General features: G+C 40.6%; 1 protein-coding gene across 6 annotated transcripts in view; it reads right to left on the bottom strand.

The window, feature by feature from the left end:
• The window catches only part of znrf3 (zinc and ring finger 3), a 138,532-nt gene that overhangs the window by 4,616 nt on the left and 110,037 nt on the right, over positions 1-23,879 (bottom strand). For 5 of the 6 annotated variants that reach the window (XM_044196957.1, XM_044196960.1, XM_044196954.1 and 2 more), the window contains 5 exons: positions 8,652-8,726; positions 5,661-5,792; positions 4,033-4,143; positions 2,434-2,601; positions 164-266 (listed from right to left, as the gene is read on the bottom strand). In XM_044196957.1, coding sequence (XP_044052892.1) covers positions 164-266; positions 2,434-2,601; positions 4,033-4,143; positions 5,661-5,792; positions 8,652-8,726 — 589 coding nt within the window. The remainder of the gene's footprint in view (positions 1-163; positions 267-2,433; positions 2,602-4,032; positions 4,144-5,660; positions 5,793-8,651; positions 8,727-23,879) is intronic. The other variant, XM_044196955.1, reaches the window with a different exon arrangement.

Here is a 23,879-nt window from a genome sequence, read left to right as displayed (position 1 = left end):
GAACCAAACAAATCCCACCATGAGCAAGCATTTGGCGACCTTGGACCGACTCAATGGTGGGCCACCATCTGCCGCTGCCGTGTTAAATAAGCGTTTCTGTTGCTGACAGAGTATTTTATCTAAACATCAAAGCGAAATAGTCAGAGGTTGTGCACCAACTCACCGATGATGTTGTGTCTACAGTGGGGACAGGTGTGATGCTGGAGCAGCCAGGGGTCGACACATTTCTTATGAAATCTGTGAGCACAGGGGATCACCCGCAGCTCCTGTAGGGGAAAATGCAAGATTTAATTGTCAGATATTACCTGTACTGTCAGCAGCAAATACAGTAACGACAAATAGAATACGATACACATATCAACTATTGTGCCTTGTTTCATTTTTTTAAATTACATTGATTATCACATTAGAACTTTTAAATGTTAAATTTCGAATCAATATTGGTAATTTGTGTGCTAAATAACTTAATTAAAAACATGTTCACAATGTCTCCTTACAGCAGGTGAACAAACTCAAACAAGTAGGGCAGGCACTCAAAGGTTTTTTTCGCACATTTTTCTTTAATTAAATCCATGGCAACAGTCCAGCGTACATACACTGAGGTGTGAGTGAAATGTCAAAGTGAACTGTTGCTATTAATTTAATTCAAGAGAAATGCTAGGAGAAAACTTGTGCTCACCTTACTTATTTATTAATGTAAGGATCTTTGGTCCTGCCTGGTAGCATGGATTTAATATAAAAAAAAGGTAATAAAGTACAGTGTTCATTCACAACACCAAATGCAGAAGAGTAATCCTGCAGTATTTTTAGGAAACAGTTCAGTTATATTTCAGGGCACCAGCAATTCAGGCACTAACTACTGTAAATCACAATTAGAGGTAGCTGCACGTCATGTAGGTGAATTAGTGGAAATGGGTCAACTTAAATAGAGGTCTAAAGTAATTTCTTTTTTTTTTTTCGCTTAAATTATGTATATGACAAACTGCAACAGGGTTTTATTTCTCAGAGGGTGAATAAATGTGTGGTTGAGAGCAACTGAATGTCCAGAAGGTGGCAGCAAATCTATACAGAACTGTCAATTGTGGTGATGGCTGTGAGTCTAATCAGGTTTTTAACTCTGTGGCATGATGTAAAGTTGGCTCCTCAAACAAAAATCTTAACTAGATGCCACACCACAGTACAAATACAATCTTTATGCTCAATGTCACCACTTTCTGGAACAAAACAAACAAGAGGCTTACACTTGAGGATTGATATGAAAAGAATGCAACACTTTGTATTCAGATGGAGAATTGCCATGGAGGAATTCCAAGACACAAAAGCAGGAGCACTGTGAATATGAATTATAATATTCTTTTCCAGTGAGAGCTCTTTCACTGCCATAAATACTTTACTCTATGGCTTATTGTGACTCATCTTTGGGCTCATTTCCACCCGAGCTTTTGTTGCTGGGTTCACTGCTCAAAAACTGCTTTGATGCCATTCAGCCTTTTATATTGCCACTTCCTCGTGCAATCCTGGCGCCATGCTTTGTTGTGTTTTCTTCTCCCCCTTACCAAAGAGACACATAACCACAAAAAAACACACCAACTATGTCCCTCTGGGCACTGGGGGTTTGTCCCTCCAGTGTCCGTGTTGAGGATGAGCAATGCTATTACAGTAAACCCTCAAAGTCCAAGATTAAGATACGTATTTTGACAATGACTCCTTTTAGGATTAAAGAAGGCCACACTGGGAAAACAGGAAGCATAATCAAAACCCACTGCACTCTGGGTACCGTTATCACTCCAGGTGCTCTGAAAGATTGAACTAAACATCTAAAAAGGCGCCGGAAAGAACGTCACCGAAGCTTGCAGGACTGCGGTCCCCGAGCACATCAGGGGAACTTCCATTCTATTGTCCACGAAACTGCATTATGTTTCATGTCTACAGAATATGTAATGAAAAGAAAACAAGCTCAGTGGGTAGATCAACACACTAATACTGCCAGAGATAAGGGGTCTGGCTGCCACATGGTCCACTTTTGCACATATAGTACTACAAGTTACTTTGGATAAAAAGCAGTCACCAACACCAGATGATGTACATCACTTCTGTGTCTGTGTTGAACTTTCCCGTTCCAGATACATTTTAAAAGGAAAGCTCAATTTAAAAAAAGGTCCAAGTTTAGGTATTAAAAATCACACTTTAAAGTGTTTTGTCACTTTTATACATTAGCTACCAATACACATGGACTGACGTGACAAGAAATGCCCATTTTTGTATACATTGTAAGAAGTGGTATAACAACCCATATAGAACAGCAAACCACAGTTTATGGCAATAAATACCATTGTTTGAATCATTTTTTTTTTTAGATATGTAAGTCCCCAATCGCTAAACAAAGCAGATAAAGTCATTAATTAAAATTAAAGGGTAAGTCTATTTTCTTACCTCCCCATCAATGTACTTCTCCAGACAGATGGCGCAGTCAGAGGTGGAGCTGCTGCTCAGTGAATCAGAGGCTCCACAGCTGCTCTCGCGCTGGCCCTTTCCTTTGGCCTTGAACTTTCTTGTCTCCATCTTTTCCAAGGCTTGGATGGCCATTCTGTTCATGGAGCTCTGTGGTGGGGAGGAAGGTGGGACAGGGTCAGCGGGAACATCTGCATGTTTGATGAGCCACATTTAACTTTTAAAAAGGCCCTTTTAAAGCTCTGTAGAATGGTAGCCAAAATAAGACATTAAAATGACAAAACTGTCATAAGACTTAACTCAGTGATGATGTTTTTAAGCAAACATCCTGTTAAAGTCAGAGTTGGCAAGCGTTTACTTTGAACTGTGTTCCTCTTTGCTGATGTTAATGTGAGAGGGTTGATGTTGTCATGATTTGAGACTTTTCCCCTTGACACAGTACATCATTTTGCAATGTTTGACTGATGCATTAGCAACTCTCTCTGGCTCTGACTCTTTGGTCTCTTTTTATCTCTAATTTGCTTCATGTTGCCTTAAAAATGTTGCTTATTAAAAAATGGTGACTGATAAATTGACACATACAGAACTACTTATTCGGATTAAACGTAATGATTCACATGTGTAGCAGACATTGTGATTTACAGCAGTCACTGCCTGAGTTGCTAGTGCATCACTTATGTATAAAGTTATTTATGCTCCGGCTGAACTAAACCAGGGTCTCCAGAGGGTGTTTCTTCCTTTATGTTGCCACACAACTAGATAATTGTAGACATTTTAAGGACATGTGGATATCCTGGTCTGCAAGAGAGCAATGAACTTTGGCATGAACGTCGCTCTCATCACAGGGTTGACAAACATGAAACGAGGACTTTAAAATCTGTATTTTCAGTTGGTAATTAACTGTAGTCTTGCGAGTGCAAACCCAAATTGGATAGAAAATGTTTATACTGTATAAACAATATTTACTCCACAGGAGTTCATTAATTTTTCACAGTTCAGGAAGGAAAGGTTGTTACATGTGACAAAGTTGCTCCTGGTGTGAGCTGTTAATTAACCACCAAAGGAAGTCACAACCAAGTCATCCACTGCTGTGACACACAAATACACACCCATTATACACACACACACACACACACACACACACACACACACACACACACACACACACACACACACACACACACACACACACACGTGTGCTGGCAGGATTACACCTGTCTTAACGGATGCCGCTACAGGTTTTCTGCTCTGTTATGACATTTATGTGCGTTTGGCTCCAGCAGCCATCCTCTCATCAGCATTAATTAAATGCTTATCCTGACTCATGCGCCTGACGTAAGCCTCCACAGATTTTTTTTTTCCCAAACACACAAGAGGAGTTAATCAACAGCAGCGCTACTGTCGCCTGACTCAACGCCTGCAACTCTAAGTGAAGTCGTGTTGACTGGAAAAACAAGGCATGGTGTTGTGTAAGAGGCACACATAAGATTGGTCCTTTGTGATTCAAACTGATACAATAAATCAAGTTTCTCAAGTTGTTGGTCCTCCACACTGGTGATGAGTGCGTATTTAGACACTAACCTGGCTTCTTCTTTGCTTGAGTTTGATCTTGATGAGCAGAATGAGGCAAACCAGCGACACAACCACGAAGAAAGCCAGGAAGATGCCCATGTCAAAATATTCCGTGGGCTGCTGTGGAAAAGGAGGGCAACAGAAACACAAATCTGTCAAATAATCTTCACATGCAGCTGCTTAAAGGGGTTACACTCATTTCCATTCACCGACAGTTGAGGATATTTGATTATAGCTTTGTTAGTTGCTCAGCAGACCAGAGCACTCAATGATGTGACTCTTCATTATGCAAATACAAAGAAAAATGGGACCTTCACACATAATTCAGTGGTGCTTATATACATGGTTGATTATTCAAGCAAGTCAATTAATTTCCATCTCAGAATCATTTTCTTCTTATTGTGTCAGTTTGTGACAGTATGTCAGTAATTTACTCAGGTAAGTGCTATATGAATAAGTAAACGAGACCATTCTGCAGACTAGAGCGGAAATGATTAGTCGATTAACCGAGTAGTTGGTAACTGATTAATTGTTTCAGTAATTTTTCAAGCAAACATGACCAACATTATGTGGTTCCAGTTTCTCCAATGTGAGGATGTACTGTTTTTCTTAGTTTTATATGATTGTAAATTGAATAGGTTTGGGTTTTGGACTGATGGTTGGAAAAAACAAAGCTATTTAAATACATCACTTTGGGTTATGGAAGAACTACTTTTTGATATTTCACAAACTAAACAATCAAGAAAATATTCAGCAGATTATCTGATGATGAAAATAATCGCTAGTTGCAACACTACTGAGTTCAAGACGAGAAAAACACTTTCTTGAAAGGTAGAAGTGGACTAACTTAAACGCACAGTATGTCATTTCTGACACTAGGGGTCTCTCACATCAAAATAACAACAAAAGATGTAGGTTGATGTCGTGAAGTAGCGTGGGAACATGGGAGTTGTTGTTCGTTGTTAAACAACCACCATTGCCGATGAAAATCTATCTGACGCGACTCAGGCAGAAATCATGTTACCTTGAATAAAATGGCAGATTTCTCTGGGTTTGAACATTGTTGGAAACATTTGGGATAATGTAAGTACACAACTCAACAAAATATATAACATAGGTCTATTCGTTTTTAGACATTTTAATTCTAAAATGTTTGTTTGTTTTTTTATATATATAGCTTTAAGGGGATGATAATTTCCGATAAATTCATTGCCCCAAGAAACTACTCAAAAGTCACAGAGAATGGCCAGACTGTTTTATTCTTCATCAGAAAAATGCCTCTTATCGGACCGTCTTTTCTCTCAGGCTTTCATTTTGTCAAGTTATTTGACATCAAAGTGTGCTGGCCTCTTATCAAATATTCCAAGCAAACAAACAAACAGCTCTTTGAATATCACAGTACTGCGAAAATATCCTCTGGGCAGCGGAGAGCAGGGAAGAAAGGGAAAGGGTCCGATTTCACAGCTGGAATTTTCGTTTGTCTTCACATCTTCTCAGAGCTGTTTGGTGCGCGGTCCTCACAAACATGTTCACCTCTTCCTCATGTTCCTCACATGTGCCTTAGATTAGTCTCACACACACACGCACACACACATCATCTACACTGAGCGGTTTGGAGTTTTGGCATGAGCTCTTACCCTCGGTGGTCTGTGTTGTATCCGAGCGCGAGCCACTTTCTGCTTGTTGACGATGTTCATCAACTTGACAGCGTCATTTCCCTTCACGTAAACCACCGGCCGCTTCAGAGGATCCTCTGCAACCTGGTTGAGCTGAAGAGAGGGGAGAGAAAATACATCAAACCCAGATGAACTAAAACACAATATTAAACTTATTTATCTAGCCAATAATGGCCTTTTGTTAAAGTGTCTCTCCACTGATTTTACACATGAAGTTCAGTTTACTCGTCATGAGGAGTCAGCCTGTGAAAACAGTTGTATTATGTCTTCTGTGGCATTATGGGAAATGTAGGATCCAGTGCTTTTCAAGCCTGACACATACTAGAGATAAAAGATAAAAGTGAGAGTATCTCCGCCTCTGCTGCTTCAATTTTGGCCATTCTTTTTGAAAATATGTCTCTTGTGCGTCCCCCAACTTTATGGAAGTGCAATGTCAAAACACTGGAGTGCCCCTTTAAAATTCAGAAGCTGCCATGTGATCTATGTCAAAATTGATGCAGGTTTTGTTCTGATTATATAGCTAAAACATAAAAATGACAAACCTGTAAAGATAATTTATTTTTGATTATATTTTTAGAAATGTTTCTCAATGAATTATTAATTTAATGTGGTGATGAATTGCAAGGTTTTTACTTTTGAACAGGTATGTGTGTGGGGGTCGTTCTGACTGAAAAGCCTACCTCTGTAGTGTCCAATGATTGTCTTAATGTTGTTTCAGGTGTTTTTCCAGCGCAATTTTTTTATTCTGGAGAAAATACGTATGTATGTTTGAGGGGTTTTTTGGATTGAAAGTTGTCATATTTAAAAACATAATTTACTGTCAATAGCTAGTGACAACTGAAATATTACACTATCAGTGTCAGGATCAGCTTTCAAAAAATTCTGATCAATTGAATCCTAATATGTTCAGGTCAAAATCACACCATAATGCAGTGGTACCCAACCTCACGAGATCAACCTGAGCAGTCGTGAGATGATTGAACGGACAAGAAACAAGATAAAACATAGTTCTGCTACACAAAAGTACTTTTTCTGACTAATATTTGCCTTGTGTAACATTGGATAGTTTTACCTCTTCAGTATTCAAATGGGAAAAAAATGGATTGTCTGCTTTATAAACAAAAGGTTAACAACAAATACAAACAAGAAAGAATAATCAAACGCACTCAGAGTTCTGAGTATAATACAAAGTTTAATACTGCATGGTTGACTCAACGTGTTGCCTTCATCTGGGTATCAAAGGCTGAACATTTTTATCCGAAACACGGTGGTGTCAACCACGCAGTATTAATTATACACAGGACTGAGAGTGCAAGTTGTTGTTGCAAATGTAACAATCTGAAAATCACTCTGTGGTTGAACTGCTCACAACTGATTGACAAATGGGACGTGTGATGAGGCGTCACGAGTAGACAGAGATTCATTTTTAAGGGACATTAAGCAAAAAGTGTGTGGACCACCATCCTAATGCGTGTGTGAACTGTCTGAATGTAAAAAGGCATGAACTCTTCTTCTACCAACTAGGGAAAATGACCTATAGGCTCAAGAAATGGAAACTGTGGTTGCAGTTTCCCAGAGGGAGCAGGGGGAAATAGTCAATGAATAGTATGTTCTGGCTTTCGAGTCAGTTGACATACTCCTTTACTCTCCGTCTCCGTTCTCCCCTCTCGTCTGCTAGTTGGAATCTGTAATTTGAAAAGCCCAAGGGAAATACCGAGGATGTTCGCATTTCTATTTCTTCTGCTGTCGTCATGTTCCCCAGAGAAATACTGTATGTTCTGGTTTAAAAGTATAGACTTTGAAACTTTTGATCTCTCGCTTGAATCTGGTGGGTTGCTCCCGCTTTGGGAAATGACTCCACCAAAACTCTAGCTTGGCCTCGGACAAACAATACACCATTAAAAAGTATACCTATGAGTCCTATAATAAACTTTAAAAGAAAAAACAAAACAAAACAAACTTGTGTATTTCTGTTTCCAAACAAAATGTTTCAGCCACAAGCGGCACTTGGCTTCACATACAGTATTAACTCAGATAAAAAGGAGGTCAGGTACATTTACTTCATAAACCTTCTCTCCTAATTTCCCCCCCCCCGGACCTTAATTCTCCCTAAGCTCCTCCTCCTTGCCCCTCGGCCTTGTGGGTCCTGTCTCTGCTGATCGGGCCGCTCTGACTGGAAAAGCCTCTCGGGGGAATTTAACACAGCCGCCCAGCGCTGCCTTTCATGTGGTCTCCGCGCAATCCCTTTTATCTCTCAGCTACGCGCTTTACGACCCAGCGGCAGAGGAGGGAGGGGGAAAAAAAAAAAAAAAAAACGCTGCATGTCCAGGCCTGGCGTGGCGAGGAGGAATACCACAGGAGAATTCTTGCGACAAAAGGCGCTCAGAAGAGTAACTTGTGTATTAGTGTATTATACCTCTTAACAGCAAAGACACAGGAGCAAGAAAGAGCGGCGGAAAGAGGAATGTGAGTGTCTGGGTGCGTGAGACAAGAAATACACTTTGTTCTTACTGTAGCCTTGTGTGCTCCCCCAAATGTCCATAGTCTCAGGGGATGAGGTAATGTTCGCTACCTGTGCAATTATGAGCTCAACAGAGTTTGGTCATGGTCTAGTGAAAGCTGAACCTGGATATCCCTTTTCAGTCCTGTCAGAGAGCAGTGCACTCCTCCAAACACAAGTTAGAGAGCTCAAAGGGCCCAGAATGGTTGAATGAGCAAGGCTGATCCATATGCTTTTGAACAGAACTAAAGATAGAAAGATCATTGTTTGGACAAACAGCACACACACACTCACACACACTGCCAGTCAGAAGGGCAGGGCATGCTGCTGAGCTTTCTTCAGAAGTGAAAAGCGGAGCATCTTTCACAGACAGACTGAGACAGATTAGAGCGTTTCAGTGTTGTTGAAACGTGAGTGTGTGAATGCCAGGGTAATTTTAGGTGTGTACAAACCTGGTCGATGGCATCCGGATTCTCTGACACATCAAAGATGACGGCTGTGGCTCCCCGCTGCACTGCTCTCTTTGCCTGCAAACAGAACAAAGTAATAATTAGATATATTCAACAACAGTGTAAAGAAAAAGCCAGGGAATGTATGGTCCCATTCAAGTTTTCACATTCAAATTCAGGCCACTAGAGGGAGTTCTCTGCCTAAGAGTGACCCCCGTGCAGATCTTCTGGACAAACAAATGAGAAAGAAAAGGGACAGAAATACAGCAAGCCATTGATAACATTTGCTAGGATGAACATGTGGTCTATGTCTCCATTTCTCTGAAGTCTTCATGATGTCATTCTAAGTGAATCTGCACAACATTACGCAAATAATATGACAGAAACTAAGACAGTTTCATCCCTGTGTCAAGAACTAATGCATGCATAGCTCCATGTGATGCAACTCTACATGGCATGGAGCTGAATTTGAATTGAATTCTGCTGTGCACGCTCAGGAAAGTTCAACAAAGTTATCAAGGATTTCCAACTGCTAAAAAATGTGAGCTTCTTTTATCTGAGAGAAGGGAAAGTCACAGCACAGAGGTCTTTTGAAGACTTCTGCTAAAGGCAAAAGATAAAGGAAATGCTTGGATCTGCAGAACCCCAAGTATCTCCTCGCAGAATCCAAATTGCTTTCCCCTCGTCTGAAAGTTCCTTTATCTTAACTCCTGTTTTCCTCTACAACCCATTCTCACCCCGCTTGATTTACGGTGCCCTATTTAGACAACGTTTTGATGTCTGCACTACACGATCTAAAATAGCGCAGCTGGGATCATATCCTGGTATTATCAAGTGCCCTTGGGTTCTTGCCAGCGTTCTTCATAACTGGAGGGAAGAGGGGGGGGGGTGAAGATCAAAGTGACAATGTACAGTGCTGTGACACTGCTGCCGAGTGGCTGGAGAGTGTCACCGCTCCAGTCATCAGGCACTTACAGAGGACACAGAGAGAGAGAGGGGATGGGGATGTGCGGGGGGTGGGGGTGGGGGGCAAATTGTTCTTTTCACAACACATCATGTTGATTTCTGAGATGACAACACTCAACAATGGGATGTTGAGCAAGTTTCTGCATCTTTTGCCCAAAGAGGAAAAGAGGAAGGGATTTTCAACTGACTAAATCACCACTGCAAACATTTAACCTGTCATATACTACAGCATATACAGAAAACCTTAAGTCTTTGTATGGTGTTGGTCCACCATTAGCCGCCAGAACAGCTTCACTGCTCCTTGGCTTAGATTCTCCAAGTCTGTGGCGGAGAGCGCTGTCTAACATGTCAGTACAAAATTTGTTAGCTCAAAAATGTTCCCATAGGTGTTCATTGGGTCTGGCGACTGTGAAGGCCACAGCATAACGACATCGTTGGCTCCTCGTTTCCTTTATGAAAGCATCTGGATTCCTTATGTTTCTCTGCCGATTATTCAAGTTTTTCCTTTAGTCCGTCACCGGTCCTTGTGTCTGTCATAACCTTGTTACTTAGTTGTAAATTTGTGACGAGGGCTGCAACTAACGATTATCTTAATTATTTTATTAATTACTTCTTCCGGTTAATGTTTGGGTCTATAAAATGACAGAAAATTGAAAGGAGCAGTCCTGTGAGATCAGATGTGAGGTCTTGTTTTGAGCGACCAACAGCTTTCCAAATTGTAATGACATTAAAAACAGCAAATGTTTGCGATATGTAGTTTGACAACAATTCAGATAGTGTTTTCTAGACTTTTCTGTCAAGAGACTAATCATTTCGACACTACTTATAACCACTATTCCTTTTTGTTGAAGCAGTTTGTTTGTCGAGATTTTACTGTTGTAAGTTTTTTTTTACTCTTTCTTCATCTTCAGTTCGGGCACAGATGTGCCTCTGTTAGTTGTTTCCTGCTGCCTTAAACCTCATATCAAAAGTGCTGATTTCCTAAACTTTTGTATAGCTGATGAATCCTACTGTAAGTGGAATCCAATGTAATATGATCCACTTTTGTAACTGTAATTGTGATATTATCTTAGATTTCCTTTTCCACAGGGTTGTTACATTATTTTCCCTACTCCCTGTGTGTACTACGAGTCTTTAGAAAGAGGTTAATGATTAAATATAGCTGTCCAAGAAGGAGCATGTGTAGCTAAGGTAAGTTCAGATTCAGCTTTACCAACGTTTCTACGTCTGCTTCCTTCAAAGCAAGAAAGATAACCGGAGGTATTTGTATTCTCCAGAATCATTAACTGTCAATAACAGAGTCATTAATGTCACTAAATACAGAATATATTTGATTTTTAGGACTAGCAACAAACATGTAGGCCAGCCTGGGTCTTCTTCACTGCAGGCACCTTTGGTGGGACTACTGCTGCATGGACAAGTCACAGCAGGAGGAAAATAGAACCAAACTAACAAAAGGCCTTTAATGTAAGGGGTGGCATAAGTACCACACTCCGTGAATTCAATTCTGAGTGTATCAGCTTCAGGAAAATGTAAACACGTCATGATTCTGAAGAGTTTGAGTTACGTCTCAATTAGATTTCCCCTTGGTTTAATCCACAGATAAGATGTTTATGAATCTGGCTTTCATAGCTCATTAAAGACTAATTAACCCTGCAAACTGATTCGATCTTTCCCAGCAGTGTATGAAAGCCTTGTCAAACACTGAGACATAAAAACAGCGACACACTATAAATGCATGCTCTTCCAACTTTCTCTTTCATTCTGCCTCCTTTACATAAACTAACATCGCTCTTTTCTTTCTTCTTTCACTTTTTGTGCTTGGAAAGTTCAAAAGCGAGCGGAGCGAAATCTCGCTCGGCTTTTCCCTCTCACCCAGTTTTCTCTCAGCTCCACACTGCCAGGCTCCAGCCCCCATTTAATTCAGCACAAGTCTGCTCCTTTGATGTTAGCTCTCCCAGTTAATAATTAATAGCTCTTGGTAAGACGCTTTGAGAAGAAAGAGATCTCCCTCCTAAAGAATCTCCACTCAGGCAGGCCTGCGCTGCAGTGCAGGGACTTGCCTGACGACAACAAAAATGCACCCACAGGCAAACTGGCTCTCTTAAAAAACATGACACATCTTCTTCCCAACTCTATAAAAAAAAACTACAACCTCGGACACCAAAGGAAGTATAAATACTTCTTTCTTTGTGACTGTTGTGATATAAAATTTTTCTTTCTAGGACTTTGTCATGTTGCTAAAAACTAAACACTTTAGTGAGGAAATACTGTTTACTTCACTGACTCAAACTGGCTATAGAATTTCAAGTGGCAGAGCTCCCGTGTAAGCAGATATTGTGCAAGCAATTTGAGACAGCATGCAGTCCTCTGCTGCAAACATTTCAAAAAGATGAATAACAAGCTGGAAACGTAAGCTTTCATTCATACCAGTTTCATTGAGATTGAACAGGGATTCCAAGAGCGTCTCTTCATTAAGCTTGTCGGGGTGAAGTCGATGCAAGATGACATTTGGTGTTCTCATTCATGATTAAAGATGAGATCACGACACGACGACGTTTTCATTTTAGGAATCCAATATGTCAAGGACGAATGCTGCTATAAAGAACCATCTCAGAGAAATTGTTAAGAAAGTTAAAATGCCGCCATCAGAGTGCAAAGAAGAGTGTGGCGAGTAGCAGTTTATAAGAGTTATAAGAGTTGAACAATGGTGGAAAGTAACTAAGTACATTTACTTAACTAAAGTACTTTTTACTGCACAGTTTTGAGGTACTTTGTGTTTAGACATTTCCATTTTATACTTCTACTACAGAGAGAAATATATATATTATTTTACTCCACTAAATCTACCTGATAGCTGTAGTTACTGGTTACTTTACAGATTAAGATTAAAAGATATGATATGCTATGTGATAAGCTATAAAATACAACACATTGGGAATCACTGGTTTAAAATGTTAATCATTTTTGCTTGTGACCCCTTACAAAAAAGCAGTGTCTAGTTTGGGCCCCAAAGAGAAATTTCCCCACTGAACTTTTTACATGGTTTCACAACTTTGCAAAGATTTCACAAAAAAGCTAAGTCCAAAAAATGAATACAGATTTGTGTAGCAGAACTTTTGTTCTTTCCAACCCAGATTTATCTTGTGAACCACTGGACTAACCTAATCAACTTTACATAATGTAGTTAAAACTAGCTTCACCTGAACCAAGTACTTTTACTTTTGATACTTTATGTGCATTATGCAGATAATACTTCTATACTTATACTTAAGTAGGTTCTAAATGCAGGACTTTTACTTTTGCTTCTTCCACCAATGGAGACGAATAGGAAGAAGGCAGCTAATCAAGAATTTGAAATTCTACAAAAACGTGCAGTGATCATTATTTTCTCATAGCTGAAACATGATCACTGGTCCCCATCCATTGTTCCTTTTTCAGCCATTATAGAGTGCAAAGATGGGTTTGGCAAGTAGCAGTTTATAATATTTGAACTTTATACAACATCCCTCTTACAATAAATCAAAGTACAATCTTTGAGAAAAAGTACAAGTCAGAGACAAACAGGAGGGGCGGACGAATATGAAGAAGGCAAGTAATCAAGAACCATCTCCCCTTAAAATTCTTCAAAAAGTGCACTGCTAATATTTTTCTCAAAGCTGAAACATGATCTGTGGTCCCCGACATGAGTGCTTGATCAGTCATCCGTGCTCAAAAATCTGCGAAACTGTCAACCTGAACTGCGCACTGGGGGGAGTTTCACAGGTACTTCACAATACTGCTGGCTAAACAAACTTCCCGCTGGCTAAAAGGCATGAGAATTAGGGTACAATCTTCTCTGAGTGAACAAAAACCGCAGCAGAAAGTACTGAGAACCCAGTCTAGACACAGAGGAAAATGAAAGCTATGTTTAGCATCCCTAAGTAAGCCTGCCAGCTTGTAAGATCTGAAGAAGAGAAATTTTCACTCGTCTGGAAAGAGACTTTTCTCAGCATAGCGCACAGCTCATCATTCACATGGACGGAGGATTCTCAGATTAACACACCAGCTCGTGCAGTTGCAAAACAATGCATGTGTAAATATGTGTGCACATGTATAAATTTGCATGTGAAACTGAAGATTATGTGTTCACATGCAAACAGACACACACACCTGGATTACACCTGCAACATCTGGCTCACACACTAGTTCCTCTATCACATCACTCCCTCTCTTTTCTACTTTCTTCTCCTCTGCTTCCCTCCTTTCTCTTACCTCCTCCTCCTCCTCTCTTTAGGCTTTCCTTTCCCTCTCTCTCTCTCTCTCTCTCTCTGCACTGCTATAATTAAGGCAATTAAGTCTTCAGAAGACTCTCCACTGCTATTATGCTGTAATTTCATGTTGCCTCCTGGCTTTACGGTTTATTAAAAGATAAAGGCATACTTCTCTCCCATGGATTTTCTTATATGTGGTCGCCCCCCTTTTTTCCCTCTCCTTCCTCGCTCCCTCTCAGAGCAGGCATGTGTGCCAAGACATTATTTACATTCAACTAAAATAAAATCTAAGTTTTCGACGTGGCTATGTGTCATTGATTGGAAGCTTGTGCAGCCCGGAGAAAGAAATGAAAACTATGTTTGAAGCACCTCTTGCTCATTTATTCTCCTGTACGTACAGTACTCCTCCACGTGAAGTCATCTGTATTATCTTGACATTTTCATTACAACAGGATTTAATAATTTCCCCTGTTCATGAAGCATATTACTCACCATCTTCCTGATCTCCTACTGTTTGATGTTAACACCTCACTGACAGACTGTTAATCTGTCATAACATTTTATTCTGTTTACAGATACCTGACATAATAGTACTGGCTGTGTGACATGTAATCAACTGGTTTGACACGATCTGCCATGTCACGACGACTGCTAAATAAGGACTTTCCTGTTCTCACATAAACACTATCCTGAAACCATTTACAAGGGCACAATGTGAACTCAAATAACCTTGTTGAGCTTAATCCTGCCAATAACTTATTTTCATGAATCCCCTTCCACTCATATTTAAGGTTTTGACTCAAAGGCATGAAATTTCACTCAAATTGCAGATTAAAAAGATGTAAAAATAAGTATAAACATTCTCTGGTGACTGAGTTTTAAACAATCCATTGTTCATTTTCTTCCTCCACCTTCTCAAACTTTTGAACTCTCCCATATTCCTGTTTAATATTAATTTTAATGCTGTTAAGCCCCCGGCTGGAGCATTTAACACAAGTCCTGGAACGTCTGAGGTACCATTTCTTGAGCTGCATAAAAAATGTTTACGAAGCACATAAAAATCCACTTGTGTGTCACACCGGCGGAGGACAGGGCCGGCTAGCCTCCTTGAGCTCCTCTCCATTCGGCCGCCTTCATATAAATGGACAGTTTACCTAACATAAACACACAGGGGAAAGAATCACTTGAAGCTCTCAGTGAGCTCAGTGACTGCCATTAATATCAAACCGCAGATGAGATTTTAGGTCAGGAAGTGAACGCAGACTTGTTTATCAAGTGTCTACAAGTAAGGGTGCTGATCTAAGTTCAATTTAAGAGATGGAATTTGTTCAAGGAGATGATCATCTTTAGCTTAAAGCTGCATCAATTGATTTCTGACCACTAGTGGGCAGAAAGGACATCAAAACGTGCTAACAGATACACGGTCATCACAAATCACAGACTTATGAAGTTGGTATGGCTAACGTGTTAGCAGCTGCTGGTCTCTACCAACTCCTGAGGGAAATATGTGGCTCTTTAGCTGCTACTGTAAATGTGTCACTTTCTTAGCCAGCTAGTCGCTAACGTTGTCCGTCTGCTGTTTGATAAATACACTGTACACTACCTGCCATCACCAGATTTTTTATTTTTTTTTTGCTGGTAACAGCCCATAGAGATAGATGCAGCAAGAGCAGCTGAGACTGAAACAGACAGTAAATGTGTGGGCTGGAAACCAAAAACAATGAGCTAAATGAGGCTAAGAAGTGAGAAGACCGCTACAAACGGACAAGATTTTATTTTTCTGATAACAACCTCTGGATCCACAATGCAGGAGACAATTTTACCACAGGAAAATGGCTATTTTCTCCAAATCAGTTTGCTCTTGCTCCTGTCGAAACTAGTCTTTCTACATGATATTCTAGTACTGTATTATTACAGTGGCAATCGTGTCTCAGTGTATTTTCCTTCTTTTTTTTTTTTTTGCAGTTGCAAAGAAATAGAACAGCCCTGAATGAATATCAAAGTCCTTGTCCCTTAAGTAACAAGCAAGACATCTTTAACTGTCCTTGCAACATGTGAATGAAAATGGTGGCTTCTGTTACATACTGCAGAGAGGGCTGGTTATCAAACCTCAATACATTTGTACTGAAAATTGTACTGAAAGACGGTCAAGAACCAAAAGTTTGCATCAAAGAACTGGTCAAATTCATCAGCTTCTTTGTGTGTTCTTTGCCAATTTTAGGCTATATTTAGGCAAGGTTGTTATACTGCTGCTTGTTTTAGACAACATTTAACATCTGACAAGTTTGACTTTTTTGTTAACTGTTTCTACTTTTGTAGAAAGGACATGTTTATATTTCTCAGGCATTAAAAATAAGTTTAGTTTTGTTATCGGTGGTGTGTTCACAGATAGGCCCTATAGGTTTGGTTTTGTCGCAGTGACTCGATATGGAGAAACAGAGGGGTTTGTGGGTAAACTGCACACCAGTTCACAAAGACGAGAGAGAGAGAAAAACAGAGAGAGAGATTTGGGGGTACACTGATACTCAACCCTGCCTCTTTGGTGTAGGTCATGTACATGACAAGCCAGCACACACACACACACACACCCACACACAGTATATAAAGACTATCTGTCAAACTGTGTCACCATCCCTGAGGGAAAATAAGTTCCCATGGGTGAAGACTCTTCTTTCGACTGGTTTAAATCTCCAAATGGGAGAAGGAGTTGTGGAACAAATTCAGAAAAAGATGAGAAGCCCATAGCTTGGTCCCCTTTGAATCCATTTCCTTTAGAGGGAGAGGTTTTTCACAAAGAGGCCATCTTCTGGATTGGTGTGAAAAGTCTCTTTTAAAAAGGTAGTAATGTCAGCTTTGTAGAAAAACCAGAGCTCTCTGGGGGACAAAAACAACAGATCAGAGAAGGAGCCTGAGGTTTTCTACAACGATGCTTCTATCCAGCTAAGTTCCCCAAATCAACGTCCCCCGCCTCAGCGCACAATGTGGGGTGGCCATTCACCCACCATTGCATAACCAGAATTAAGTGAATTGTGCTATCAAAATGTGTGTGTGTGAGGGGGCACCCCTGAGGGGGCCTGCCAGTGGTACTTGGAAAAAAGCCGGCCCCATTAAAGGGTCGAGAGAGAAAGAGAGAGAGGGGTTTACCAGGGAGCACTCGCCCTCCCTCATCATAAGACCCATATACAGTGTCTCTCTTTCAAACTCACTTTTATCCTCTTCCTGCACTATACTAAATCCTGACCCTGATACTGCAAATCTCTGTAAAAATACACAAAGGCCTTAAACAGCAAACTCGTGGCATATATAGTCTATCATCAATCAATGTTCACATATAAGGCTGGGTATCAACCCTCAGATCTTTTTTTAGTACTGGCCGAAATGTGTCCTTAGGACAGAGTATTGAAAACTGTCGAGTATTGAAAGGTTCATACTCTTCTTTACTTATTCTTTGATGAGATTGTTCCTGACCTAATTAAAAAATGTTCCCAATTTTAGAGTATATTTTATTCAGGCAAAGTCATTCACAAGACAGAAGCTTGTGTGAACTTCTGTTAAACTGTATTGAGAAAAAGGCACTGCACACTGAATCGATGATCCCCCAAAAATATTTATACAGTGTAATATGAGTACAGCTACAATGATTCGACATTAGCTCTTCATCGGGTAATTGCAGAGTGGGAGGAGCTATACTTTGAGATATCAGTTACATATCAACTTATAGGATGCCATCAAATAGTTCAATCCCTAGAGGCAAGATCCTCTAAAGATAGTGATATGATAAATATAATAAATCCATCAATTTGGTCTGCAGCTGCCTTTTTCTTCATCTAGTTTTTGTCTTCTTTCCAATGAACCTGATACAATATTGGGATGTGCATACACTGCTACTACTGTGGCTTTATTTTGTTAAATAAAAGGATGTTTTACAGCAAAACATGTTTCCCGAAGATAGAAAAAGAAAAACAGTACAGTTCTGGTAAAACTCTGGTATCGGTATCGACTCCGGCATCGAAACATTTCAAACAACACCAACACTATACGCATGTTGTTTGCGTGGAAACATTGAGATGTGGCAGCAAAATGCATGCCAAATGCTGTTTAGGTCTATAATTTAAACTATCTGTGATTTCTGATATAAATATCTTATTATTTTGAAAGGGATAATAAATGATGTGTTACTTGAGCCTATTTTTGAAAAGGTTTTGGGGAGTGGCAGACTGACCCTACTACCTGACAGTGACTTTTATTGGCAGAAATGCAATGCAAAATCACCTACCCTTGGAGGATGATGGACACTATAAAACTTGTTGCAGCACATGTATTTTGGTGATGAAATGAAACAGCAGGACGTTTTTCTTATTTGTGTTGTGAAGATATGATAAATAATAAATGATGGTTGAGGCTCATGCACTGGACTCAAGGTTCTTGTGAAACACTGAGCATTTAAACATCTTTCTTTCTAAATATACATGTTTGTCTTGCTTGTTGTGTACCACAGGCAGCATTTCCTGTCTCTCTCCACACACTTATACAAACATGATAACGGATGCAAACGCATCGACTCAGACTGCTGCTTATCAAGAAGCCTTTTAGTCTTCTCTCCTCCTGCTGCCCACTCCTCTGCCCTGCCGAGACCAAACGCTGGGGCCGGAGGAATGGACAACCGCTAATTAAATTTCCTCCACTTTTCCTCTCTGTCCCTCCCATGTTGTTTTCTTACCGGTTTTGGGCTCTGGCCCTTTGTGATTCACAGGAAAATAAACAAACTTTCCAGCTAGGGACAAGAATACTACTTTTTAAGTGCTTCTTCTCCTCCTCCTCCTCCTCCTCCTCCTCCTCCTCCTCCTGGTGTCTAAACATGCGCTGTTTGGATGAAAGTGACGGAAAGTCTTGGTTAGAAATGATTAGTAATAACCATACCTGTTTTTTTTATGCATGGAAGATTTTGAAGAGTCTAAATAATTAATGAATAATATTCATTAATTAGATCATCTGTAGTGATTAGGCCTACTGTCATTCAAAAAGCCCTTGATGTTTTCACTGTGAATATTAAAGTTTTAATCGGTTACAAAAGAACAGCACTAAGTTAAGAAATACTAATGCATGCATGTCTGATTTTTGATATATGAGGTAGGAGATAACGTTGTGATAAGAAGAAAAATCTGAAATTTTAATATTAGATTTTTTTTGCCTCTCAGCTCTCAAAGGAACACCCGAAGGTAGAAGAAACTTTTCTTGGTATTGAAAAATCTGAATTACCATATTTTTCATGAGATGAGAGCTGTCAGACGGAGGGAGGGAACACGATAAAGTTGGGGGCAAGTAAAGACAAGTGAAAGGCTAGATTTATGCTTGTCTGCCTGCTGCAAGTCTCCTGGCACATAACAGATCAAATGTTAAGTATTTTTCTTCAACTTTCGAGGATATAGACAACTGTGCTAACAGTCTTGGATATGAAAACAGTAAGTCAGACGGGTTTAAGTGATAGGGCAGTCTGAGAGAGCATTAAGCAAACGCTGTCTTATTTTGAATCTTACAGTCTGCTTTATTTTTTAGATTTTACTGGGAGTTTCTGTTTTCTCCTCTGTGGAATTAATGTCATGTACTATTTTCATGTATATCTAAGTGAAGAACCATCGATTATATTTAACAGCGTCATTAACATCAACAGGCAGAGCCATTAAATCAATGATGTTTTGAAGAAAACTTGTTAATCTACTGCAGTTTACTCTGTAATCCAGCCTCGGCCTACACCAAAATTAAGAAATGCTACTAATGTAGCGCACATGCTTTTATCTCCAACTACACAATGCCTACATATGCTGTGTAGTGAAAGCAGCATGTTAGCAGAGCAAAAGGCAGCAGCTTCAGTCCTCCGTCTGTGTCTACACAGGAGGCGTTTAGGCACGGTATTGAGTGTAGGTCACAGGCGTTTTGGCAGCACTCAGAGCCTAACACACAATCAGTGTAGTGACGCGCGTAAAATGAAGGAAATAGACAAAGTGTAAAAATATCCTACAGGCTACGGTTACCCGTGTATATATAATGAAATGCAAGCGGTTACACAACCTGTGTAGACAGCTGTGTTGAATAAAACAGGAGCGTATCTGTTGCGTCAAAACATGCGTGACGCAGACAACTGAAGAACGCCGCTGAAACGCCTCCTGTGAAGGAAAGCCATAAGCGCTCACTCATTCAACAATATTTTATCAGCCAAACACAAAGAAAAACCAGCTAGCTCCACCTGAGCTAACTACCAACCACAGGTGCACCTGCCACTGACAGCTGACATGACTGACAGATTGAATCAATTCTTAGCTCCATGCATGTTGATTAACATAACGAAACAAAACAGCAACATAGCAGTATTTGTGCTTCCCTCTACCCAGGATGCTTTAGTGTGAACATGCACTATAATCCAAATGTAGAGATTTCAGTTGAGCTGAGGCGTCTCGTAATGGCCACTTCTCTCCTTCCCTTAATTCATCTGCAGTCATACGTTTTTTCTCTAATCTCTCTCTGCCTTGAAGCTGCTTTAGGAGACCATGTCCCTGCTTGCATGAAAGACAAGTTGCTGTTGTTGCTTCTCTCTCTTGTAATACTCTATTCTGCTGCTGGTTGAGGGGTATTGATGCTGCCTGCTGTCTTCTTTCCCTGGGCAAACAAGGCAGAGCAGGTCACGACTCAGCCCTATAACCATTTCGCCTCCTTTTTTTTACTGTACCTCTTATCTCCCGCTGTGCAGTCTTCCTAGCAATAGGCCAGCAGAGGAGACTGACTTAACCACTGGTTGTTCATTTCAGCAGATAAACGTAAATGAAAGTGCTGAAGAAGAAGCTGACTGGGTACATAATTACTTTGAAAGGAGGAGGAACTTTCTTCAGACTGACTGACAGTGATTGATATCATCAAAGGAGTGACAAAGTTGAAATACAGACAGCAAATGCTTTGCCTTTTGATGACAGAATGAACGTGGAGCAAAAGTAATAGTCTAAGAAAAGGTATGTGCTGCATTAAAAAGACTACAGATTTAGCATTGCACCACTATAACATTGTATATAACACAAATACAGCAGAACTAGAGATATCGTCATTTTTATTCCACACATTCTTCTTCCTTGTCAAAACCTGGTGCCTACATTTCCCACAATGCAACCCAAACAGTCTGAAGGAATAACCACTGTTTTTTTAGATTGAACTGGTCACAAGAAAAAAAAGCAAAACTGGCCTAAAAGGCAGGAAACTATTGATCTACGAAATCTACGAGTCCATCTCTTCACCAAACATAGCAAGCGCCTTTTCCTTTTGTTGTATCCCAATAAAGATATCAAAGCAGGGAATGTCCGTGGCTGTAAATAGGATTTGAACAAAGCATGGCAGCAAGATGGTGCAATATTCAGGTGCGTTTACCTCATTCAGCTACGACTCCAATATAACGCCTCATTGTTGTCTTATCTCTCTGTTACAGTATCTTTGGTCATCAGATTGGTCAACAATTATACACCTACTACCAGATCACACCCAGGGGGTAACAAAGTACTATCCTTAAGTAGAGTTTTGAGGTAGTGCCATCCAGATGTCTCATCTAAACTTTAATCGATATATTGGTCTCCAATAAATGATGCAAATGTCTCTCCCAGTTTCTGCCAGGTGCATTGCCATTCTTCACCCCCTCCCTATCTCCATTACCTCACTGTCTCTCACAGCATGGGCAGCTCCCATGTCACACACACACACACACACACACACACACACACACACACACACACACACCCCCTTCTTCTCCATCTCCTTGTGCTGGGCCCAACCTTACCTCCCTGGCAGAGCATAAAAGAAAGTTTAAACCACAAGAGCAGGATGACAATTTCACCCCTGCTAACCCTCCAGTATAGAGGAATCATCTATAGCGGCATCAGATTAGCTGTGTGGGGACCAGGGGGCTTCAGTTTCCAGCTTCCGTGCCAGGCCGTGGGCCCGAGCCTTAAAGACAACATGGCCCTGACATACACAGCGGGGCGCAGGACACAAGGATTCTCACGCACACAAGCACATTCCCCTACAAAGCAACAGGCTTAGACAGAGATGAAGAGAGAAAAGACAGGGCTTTGGTTGACGTGGGTGGATGTCTGGTCCTATCTTTTCAAAGATTTACTTTTTCCACGGCTCATCTTTTGATCCAGCGCTGCCCTGTCTTCTCTGGGTGCTGTTTGACAGACAGGAGAGCTTTAGTCGTGGCTGGCACCTGACTTTCAAATACCAATTGTGATTAAGAACAATTATCAACGTAAGGGTGGGGAAAAATTAAATGAAACAACTTCACAGTGGTGGTTAGTGCACTTTCTTGTCTTTCCTCTCATTTCTCCTCTCTTCTCCCTCTTTCTCCATTTTTTCCTTCACCCCCCCTCCTCTCCCTCTCTCATCTTAAATCTACAGGGCTCCTTTCTTCTCTCTTTAAAGTAGGGGCCTGAGCTGTTAAGTCTAATAATGGTCATTTGGCCTCCCACTGAAGGCTGGGTAATTCGGCCCAGGGACGGCTCACTTTGAGCCACATGACACAAGGAGCTTCCCAGTGACCATGGAAACGAGCGCAGTGGGATCCTGGGCGCCTCCAACGCCGTGAAACGTGGTGAAGCAGTGATTTAGGAGAGGGACGTTTTTTGGAGGGGGGGGGGTGTTTGAGGAAGGTGGGTGAGAGTTCCAACACAGCCTGAGAGGGGGTTGAGAGAGGGAGAGAGACATAAAGAAACAGTGAGTGAGAGAGGCCCCTGCCTGGTCACAGTGGAAACCTCTCCCGACACCCCGCCAGGAAGAGCGGCCAAGATAATATCAGCAAGTTGAGGCGTACACAAACATGAAAGGAGAGCCCAAGAGGCAGGCCCCTGAGTGCTCCGTGCTTCACAAGCTTTTTTCTCCCTTTTTTCTTCTCTCCCTGCTGCTCCTCCTCTCTTTTTCAATTTCTTTTTCTATCCCTTCCTCCACGCTGCAGTGTTTGAAAGTGTTTGTTCAGGGTGTTTGGGGCAGGTGGAAGCTAGAGAGTTAGCTTGAGCATTTTACCCCTTAACTGCAAGGGTAGCTAGACTGCTCACTGCAAGTTTGTTTCATTCCTGTAACTTCAATTTTTTAAACTTCTTGATTTGATTCCTGTTGCTAATAATGCACCAAAAAAGTTGTGAATGCAATTATTTATTTGGTACTTTATTTGTTCTGTGATTGACTGTGTGGATGAAATTTAAAATCATGTGAAATCGCTGATAACTGTGAGTGCCTAAAACGTTTTAAATGTTTTATGGTAAAAAAATATGTGGGAAATACTTAATATTTTCTTGGGCCCTTGAATTTGACAACATTTGTCAGAAAAGCATATTCCTAGACAAAGGGAACTCAAGTAAAAGTTCTGTGAAAACTCCTTCAACTTGCTTTGGTTTATGAAGTTACTTCAACATTAGCCTCCATTATACTTCATGCTACAGCTGCCAATGTTCACTGCCTTGATTTAAACAACCCAAAATTGACTTTTTCAATTTGCCGTACTCAAATGAAAGGAAGTAAGCCCTATCATTTTTAGCACAAGCATAGGGAAAATTGCCTTATCAATATCCTGCATCTTTATGGCTCCGCTATGAAAAGATTTCTTTTAAAAACTGAGGGGGAAAAAAACAAGCTTCATCTGTATCGAACAAAAGCCGCCGTTGTAAATCAATCACTATTGCGGCTTCACTGCAATTTAACAAACACTCTGGAGACTGCAGAGTGTAAAACTACAGCAATTTTCTTTCTTTCTGTTATCAAGCTCTCCTTCACTAAGGTCTTTGCAGAGAGAGATGGAAAAGGCATGAAAAAGGAAAGGAGTGAGAACAGAGTGATGAGAGAGACATGGTGAGTCATTCAGCCGTCTGCATCAAAACACAAGCTGATCTGCCAGCCTTCTAGTTCTTCTTATCCAGACTGATAAACAGTGGATGAGCTAAAGCGCACACATATACGCACATCAACAAAAACACCCACTGATCAG

This window comes from Siniperca chuatsi, linkage group LG5, assembly GCF_020085105.1.
Source record: "Siniperca chuatsi isolate FFG_IHB_CAS linkage group LG5, ASM2008510v1, whole genome shotgun sequence".
NCBI lineage: Eukaryota > Metazoa > Chordata > Actinopteri > Centrarchiformes > Sinipercidae > Siniperca > Siniperca chuatsi.
Note: the sequence above shows the minus strand (reverse complement) of the source record. Positions and strands in the feature narration are given on the sequence as shown.